Below are 8315 nucleotides of genomic sequence, written 5' to 3' on the forward strand. Positions count from 1 at the left end.
CCATCACCAGCAGCGCCAGTGTCTGTTGTCGCTGCCTCCTCTTCCCTGTCCGTCGTTTAGTCGACATGATACACCGATCGTTGCTTGCCTATAGCAGGTGAAGGTTCCGACCCCGCATCTGCGTCTGTCCGTTTCTCAATCGTTTGCAGTTTTGCGTGAGAACACAATTGATTGTAAGAAAAATAGAGCACAGAAGGAATTGATTCTGATTAATGGTGAATGATGAGAAATTGTAGTACCGATGGAAGAGGGTCTGCGGCATATACAATGTTGGAGGCAAAGCTGTAGGCATCTGCTATGGTAGAGGCAGAGTCGCCAACGTGTCTTGTGGCCGGAATCGGTCTGGTCGGCTGGGATATGTCCAGAATCGAAGAAGGCTATTGTCGATCGATCTTAGAATTCATCCGGTGACTTCACGGTCGCCAAAGAAGCCCCAAGAAGCATCAAACATTTCCGAAGTCGTTGGGGGTGTCATGAGCAAGAAAGAATGAAAACTAGAAGAGTCGGTATAAGGGATAGGAAAAAAAAAGGTGTGAGAAACGCATCTGATTGGAAGCAGGGGAGGTGGAAAAGGGGACATAACACGTGTACAAGACACTAATCCGGACCACAGACTAAAATAAAAACCATTGTAAAAATAGATTAAAATTAACAAAACCCAAAAACACAAAAGTCTAGGGGCTAAAATGAAAAATGGGCTACTTTCACTGTTCATAAAGGGGGTTTAAAATTTATATGTATATATAATTATGAATTATGAATTATGAGCATACATTACAACTCTTCCTACAAGTACCATAATAATCGGGAGTGCCCACCATGTATATCGGGTTCCTCTCACATTCCCCAAACGAAGCCCACTGAGGGCAGCTCTCATCCTCATCTGTGCATGATAAATCATCCTCGTCCTTATCCTTATCCTTAACCTTTCCCTTGGAATTTGAATTTGAATTTGCTTTCACCACAAAACTCTTGGTGGCCCACCACATATCCCCCTTGTTGATTATTGGGCACCTCGCCACGTGTGAGCTACTCGGGTCTAAACTAGTATTCGGATGGAGACTGAAGAACAAAATCGCATTGCCTTTCACAGGTTTACTTATTTCACTCCTCTTCATACAATCCCCATCCCCATCCCCCCACCATATCTTGCTCTTCACTTTCCACTGATAACAATCAGAATTCTCATAAAAGATATATTTAACTAATTTATTAAAAAAATCACTTTTCCCAAACACAGACACTTTGGTCCCTGTGCTTTACTCAATCTCAAAGTCTCTCAAGGAAGATTTCAATAACTGGACAAACTTTGTGATATTGAGTAAAGCATAGGGACCAAATCTGTAATTTACTCAAATTTTATCTATCTAACCTCTGCTTGAGGAAAAACGATGTGACCACCCTGTGACACGTTTGAAAGATACATGACGACTGTTGCCTGTAAAATTTCTCCAGTGTTTGTGTTTGTATTTGTGTTGCTCCTCATGTACTTCTGCTTCCCTTTACTACTACTACTCTCTTCATCACCAATATGAACGACATGAATCGGCTTTCCATTTCCTGTAAAAATCAGACCAGATCATGATTCCATATGTTTATTATAACTTGAAAAAGAAAAAGAAGGATGATGAGGTGAGGTGAAGGGAGAAAACCTTTTGGAAGAAAAGTCCATGCTGAAACTCGTTCCTCGATCCTTTCAGTTATTTCATCCTAAAATGATATGAAAATGGAGATGGATTCTGTAATCTCTAAATGTGATTCCAAAAACTAATTATAAAAATAATGAAACAATCTTTCTTTCAATAAAGCAAATTGAGGGGGTTGTAAACAATAATTCAATGTCCCATTCAAGGTGGTTTTTAAAGAAAAAGATTGCAAACAATGACTCATTCAATGGCGAAAAAACCTAATTCTCTATACAAAAACTTACATATTCTGAACATTAATAAAAGCCCTAAAATGAAAATTTAACAGAGATGAACTTACTTCAATTTCTAAAGAGACATCTAAATTTGTAGTCTGTCCCACAACCTTGCTTGAATTGTTGCCACTAGATTTCTCTTTCTTGTCATTTCCCTATATATATAACCAAACAAATACATAGATGTTAAACTACCAACCTATCTCTAGCTTTAATCAACTAATTATTTGATTATGATTATGGTTGTGATTCTTCAATTTGCAATAATCACTTTCAAAATAAACATCCAAACATTTATTTTGGCAGAGTGAAAGTAACTTATTTTAGTCAAATATATCACAAATAAAGATAATTATCAAGATTTTACCATTGATATAAGGTGGTCACACTCATCATAAGATAGGAAGCCTTTGTACAAGAATACCCTATCGGATCCAAAGAAAGACCATGTCAAAAGCATAATCTTAAAATTATCATCACTTCACTCAAAAGTCAAAAAAAAAAAAAAAAAAAAAATTATAATTTATAAAGAAGCATCCTATCCTTTAAAGATAGATCATCAAAGTACCTGACCTTGGTCGCCAAGAGAGTTCAGTAACTTGTGAGGGGTCAATTGTGTTAGGATGAGGAACTGCACGCCCTAATTGTATAACATTTTCTTTGGTTCTAAGATCCTTTCGACTATAAGACAACAAATGAAATTGACCATATTAGCCATCACAAACCAGTTACCAAATTCTCTTCATAATATCAAAACAGTTACACCATATTTTCATACTCACTCTTTTCTTTATCATCCATTGTAGATATAAACATGAATTATCATCCAACATGATTATCAATAATTGGAGAATATTACAAGGGGATGGATGGATGCATACATATGGTGGGGTGGAATCCCCAGTGATGAAATTATAGAGAAAGGGTACATGGTATGTATTATAGTATGCCCTTTTTACAATTAGGGCCCTAAAGGAAGAAACCCGTGTAGGGTAAAGTAACAAATTTCCTCAATTTTATCCTCGGTCTTCAACAACTTCTGGAATATGAGTTCGATAAGCAATCGAGATATCCACATATTACGTCAAAGCAGTAAGCAATTAGCCGATTATATACATAAATTGGACAAAAAATATTACTACATTAAACCCCAAAAGAGCTAAAACTGTAAGAATATACAATTTTTTGAAGTATTAACAAATACGAGAAAAAGTGAAATAGGTTTCTTACCTTTCGGTAAAACATCTCGAGAAACAACAGATGAGCACCAAAACAAGAAGAACTGAGAGATCTGTCGCCATGGAAGACGTAGTTGTTAAAGAAGGGCGGATTGACGGCCAAGTATCAAAGGTTTTAACAGAAATTGGATAAGCGTTGAATGAAATTTGCTTGGATCAAGTCGATAATTTTGAAATTGGGGGAGTAGCATTTACGCATGCATTAATTTAGCTACATCTGTAGTACTCTCCACAGACCTTGAGTGGTATGCTTTGTTCGTTGTTAACATGAAACAGGGTGTCAAATAATTACAACTTTTTCCTTTTAAAGTAGAGAAAATTGCAAAAATGGTCCTTTAGTAGGCAAAAAACTGCAAGTTTAGTCCAAAAAAGTTTGGACTTGCGCCGATGGTCAAATATTAGATCATTTTTGTGAACTTGGTCCCTCATGCTTAAAAGTTCTTAGCGAATCGGGTCAATTATTGTCCGCTTTGGGTTAACCCTCACGGCTTTACAAAACTTGTCATATCAATTAGGCTAAATAGTAATATATAAACCCAACATCTCATTTTCATGTGGGCGATGTGGGACAAAGAGTATCAATACATCCTCCCATAAGGAACGTATCAATACTCGCCCCTTTGAGACCATTCATCCCCGAATGGTTGTCCGGAGATTGACTCCCTTAACGAGACGAACAAAAGGCCATTCTAATACCATTGATCTGAACCTTATCCAACCGGGTCAAATATTGTCCACTTTATGTTAACCCTCACGGCTTTACAAAATACATCTTACGAGTTAGGCTAAGGATTAATATATAAACCTAAAATATCCTTTTCATGTGAGCAATGCGGTACAAGGAGTACCAATGCACCCTCCCATAAAGAACGTATCAAGACTTCACAATTTTCATTAACCCTAAAATTTAAATTGTTTAACGGGTTAATATCATAAAAATTCTTATATATTGAATTTTTTCTGGACTAAATCTTTTTTTCCCAAAGGATCCTTGCAAATTCCATTTTTTTCGGTTTGGCTACTTTAAAAGGTTTTAACCGTAATCTTCCAGGTTTAGAAATTTTTTCTGAAAAACCCCTCAACACCTTTTCTACGAAAACCCTCAACTTTTTTTAGATAAAAACCCTTACATTTGACGATTTTTTCGATTTCCAGGATTCATGCTCTCTCCATTATAAACATTTTAAATCCTAGAAGTGACTTGATCCATGATAATGTCAAAATGCATATCAAATTAATTTGTAGGATGCTCGAAGGTTGTAGTAGATGAAAATTATCGGTTTAAATTGACTTGGTAATTTAAGAATCAAACATAGAGAGAGTTTCTAATGTCAATTTATATGTGGAATATGATCTAGTTTTTCATGTATTCTCCGATAGAAACATTGTCAAACTAGACTCAGGGCCGGCCCTGGACAAGCTAGGCGATCGCCCCGCGCCCCCAAATGCCAAAGGGCCCATATTTATACATGTTATTGTTGGGTTATATTAGTGGCAACCCATATTTTTTAAGCCTTATGGACTAGTTTTGGCCCACTATTATCACTTATGAGGTGTCGATCCAAATCCAAATTAAAGAAGCGTGTGGCGTGCCTACTGACCTACTGCGTTTCCGACTTCCAAGGCCAATTTAATCTCTTCAATCTTCCGCTTCACTTGAATCGCTTCCATGGAAAATCCAAACGACACCATTGTCCATCTCTACAACGACCGAACGGTTAGTTCTCATTCTTCTATCTCTAGTTCAAGTTAATCAGTTCTTCTCATCTTTTCTGATTTTCTGAATTCGTTGCGCAATACACAGTTGACAATACTCATTCTTTATTTTCTAATTTCTGATTTCATTTAACTGAAATAGTAGTGGCAACAATCGAGATTAGTGGAAATTAGATTTCTTTTGATAGTTGAGACTTGAGACTCGATACTACTACAACACTAATTGGATTTGTTTCAATCTTTCTAATCGTTTTCGTCTGAAGTCTCTGATTTTTGCATCAATGTAGTCTATAATTTTTTAGTCTGTGGACTGTGAATCGATTTTGTTAAATTCTTTCAATCCTTCTGATTTCGTTTTTTCATTAAGATTTAAGAATTTGTAAAATTGATTTTGTTATGAATCATTGTTCATGATTGAAATAGACTTTTCTGATTTCGAGTTTGTATGAATCATTGCTTAATTCGATTTCTCTACTATTTTCTAAACTTCTTACTTCTCATTTAAATTGGGCTACTCAATAAAATATATCTCTGCAAAATCGATTTCTCTGTTTCGCATGTACTCTCTTTTTAATTTTCTTTCTGTTAATTTGTTTTTTTGTGATTTTGATGAATTCAAAATTTCTGAATTGTAAATATGATTTTGTTTTAATTTGATATCTTTGTTTTCTAATCTTCAGATTTTCATTATGTTTTCAGCTTAAAGGACTGAGGATATAACCGGCCAAAAGAGAGCTGACTGACTGCAACTAGTCTCTTCCCACTTTATTTTGTTAATTTGTTTTTTTATTTTGTGAATGTGTGAGATTGATTGTTGATATGATTTCTTGATTGTTATGAATTGAAAAAGATTTCATAAATAATATTGAACTTGATTCTATAACTGATAACCTTGCATCTGAAAAAGCTAGTAAATGTTTTTTTTTCTTCGCTATGTTTATGTATTAGGATTCGGAGCATGTTTAAGCGTTTTTATTTTGTTGTTTTGTATTAATATTTGTTTGGTTGTAACTTGTAAGGTTTATGGGGCTGCCCTGAAGCTTTTTTTTCAATAGGTGGGAGTCCGAAAGCCTTGGTTGTATGGTTTCGGGTAGGGGTGTAAACGAGTCGAGCCGAGTCGAATACTGCTAAGCTCGAAGCTCTCGAAGCTCGACTCGCGTAAAATACTCGAGCTTGAAGCTCGCCTCAAGCTTAGATTTGAAGCTCAGACTCGACTCGCGAAATACTCGATACTATCGAGCTCGACTCACGAGCTCGGTTCGGTTCGACAAAAATAAAATAAAAAGTTAAAATCACCTCAAATTAAAAACATTTCACATGTTTTTACTTTCTTCAAAATAACAAAAAATTCACAATAAACCATCTAATGTTAATGTAGCACCAACCATCTACATGATTGCATTTTTCGTACACCCAAAACACGAAAAAAGAAACATTCTGAAAAGTTTTGAAGTGCAACTTAATTCCATACTCCCTAATCGACGTATAAAAGCTACATGTATTGAAATATTTAATAATTTAAAAGTATATAAAGGTTTTGAGCATCCTGCAGATAGATTTTGATATGCATCAGCCAACAAGAATTTGACATGACATTTTTTCTCTTTTTCTTTAAAAAATCAAATATTAGAAAAAATCAAATATCACCTTCATATTGTAATTTTGAAAATTGGTAAAAACCTACGACCACCCTCTCTTATCCGAAGCCATCGTAACATAACATATGTATCAACGATTCCAAAAAAAACATAGGAAATATGAGTCAAAATGAGAAAAAAAAATGTTAGATGTGAAGGTTTTTTCGGATAAAAATGGTAAGTGTTTTTCCAAAAAAAAAAAAAAAATGTCTAAAATCGAAAGATTGCTAAAAAAACATGCTAAAATAACCCAAAAATAATAATGAAAATTTGCAAGGCTTTTTTATCTCAAATATACAACTCTTCTTTTTGTGCATGTGTCAGTGTTTCTTAAGGACCCACAAGTCAACATCATCGCCAAATGATGATTTCAAGTTTCAATTTCCTTAGACTGGAGGAAGTGATGTCACAGAAACCGTACTCTCTTCACCGTCACATAAGTGTCATGTCATTTTTTACCACACTAGTGTGGTTTCTTGTCACACCAAGGGAGTGGTGCCACATTTTTATTTTATTTTTTTAGTTTTTTTTTTAATTATTTTAATTTAATAAAACTTCTTTTTTAACAAAAAAAACATAATTTTAAAACGATAATATTTCATTAATTAAAAATACAAATACCATACACTGCTTAACTTTAAAAAAAAATTAAAAAAAATCTAAAAATTTAGAAAAGCAAATTAAAAACATAAAAATTACAACTTATTAAAACACACACACACACACTAAAAAAAACCCTAGAAATTAGCCGCGATTTACATAACGTTTTATCACTTCCTCCTTCATCGCCAAAATAACTTGAAGTTCATACCCTTCATATTCGATGTGTCCATCGCTAGTATTCGTATGTCGTTGTCCCTTTGTTTCCGAAGCTCTCTTTCAGAAGCAATTTGCAAAATCTTGTCTAATTTATCTTTTATACCCTTCAAGTTTGCCCCCATTTCTTTCGGCTCATATGAATCTGACGTTTTGCCTTTGCATTTGCTTTTTTTCTTTGTCTCTTCCCATTGGTCGGGAAGGTGGTGAAACTGGAACAGGTTCATCTTCGTTCAGATCAAATTGAACACGAGCATCTGATGTAGTGTGGTCGGACTCAAATGTTCTGCTGCATTTTGAACCACTGTTGATATGCTCGTCTGATGTTTTGCTACTTTGCCATTTCTTGTTATCTTTCACAAAATTCCAAACTTCAAGAAACTTGAAAGCCTTCTGATTTTCTTTTTGATACACTTTCAACACTTTCTTCAAAATCACTTCATCGCTTTCTCCACTTTTCCATTGATGATTCATGTTGTTATACAAATCATTAAACAACATGATTTCCTTGTTCATCTTCCCCCATTTGGAATACACTTGATGTTTTTAACGGTATTCTCCATTGTTCATTCCTTTAGAGAACCTATGTAAAACGTGAATCCAAAAGTGGTCATGCTTTTGGTCTTTTCCAACCGTCGCATCTTCTGAAATATCGATCCAAGATTGTGCCAACATTAACACTTCCAAGGGTTCCAACATTTAGCCTCCGCCTTCTCTTTCTTTTAGTTGTTGCTCGAGTGGGTTGAGTTTCTGTAACGAATTCCGGTTCGGAATCTGAAACGACCATTTCTAGTTGTGTTTGTGTTTGTTGAACAAACTCGGGTTGAGACAAAAAATCAAATGGATTAAAATATGTGTCGATATGTGGTAGTGGTTGTGATTGTGCTGGTCGTTGTGGAAAATACGGAAACATACCGCCGTAGTGGTAATATGGAGGTAAAAAAATCGGTTGATCAAATGAAGGGATTAGGGTTGTGGTGTTTCTGA

At 35.1% G+C, this 8315-nt stretch overlaps 1 protein-coding gene and 1 long non-coding RNA gene across 2 annotated transcripts; one reads left to right on the top strand and one right to left on the bottom strand.

The window, feature by feature from the left end:
- Window positions 1-682: 682 nt before the first annotated feature.
- On the bottom strand, window positions 683-3443 carry LOC145088854 (putative prolyl 4-hydroxylase 12). Its single transcript, XM_079027288.1, has 7 exons — window positions 3152-3443; window positions 2495-2602; window positions 2289-2346; window positions 1987-2076; window positions 1653-1710; window positions 1373-1560; window positions 683-1166 (listed from the first exon to the last, which is right to left on the bottom strand). Exons 1-7 carry the CDS (start codon window positions 3220-3222, stop codon window positions 762-764), a joined length of 978 nt encoding a protein of 325 aa, XP_078883414.1. The 5' UTR covers window positions 3223-3443; the 3' UTR covers window positions 683-761.
- Window positions 3444-4545: 1102 nt separating this feature from the next.
- Window positions 4546-5758, top strand: LOC145090868 (uncharacterized). Its single transcript, XR_013701797.1, has 2 exons — window positions 4546-4876; window positions 5575-5758. It is a non-coding gene; the product is annotated as an uncharacterized LOC145090868 (long non-coding RNA).
- The last annotated feature ends 2557 nt before the right edge of the window (window positions 5759-8315 follow it).

The sequence above is a fragment of the Lactuca serriola genome, chromosome 2 (assembly GCF_051521515.1).
Source record: "Lactuca serriola cultivar US96UC23 chromosome 2, Lser_US96UC23_V15, whole genome shotgun sequence".
NCBI lineage: Eukaryota > Viridiplantae > Streptophyta > Magnoliopsida > Asterales > Asteraceae > Lactuca > Lactuca serriola.

Coding starts and splice junctions, on each gene's coding strand:
- LOC145088854 (XM_079027288.1), bottom strand. CDS start 3,222: ATGGCGACAGATCTCTCAGTTCTTCTTGTTTTGGTGCTCATCTGTTGT. Junction 1,711..1,986: donor ATGTCTCTTTAGAAATTGAA/GTAAGTTCATCT, acceptor ATATCATTTTAG/GATGAAATAACTGAAAGGAT. Junction 1,561..1,652: donor ATGGACTTTTCTTCCAAAAG/GTTTTCTCCCTT, acceptor TGATTTTTACAG/GAAATGGAAAGCCGATTCAT.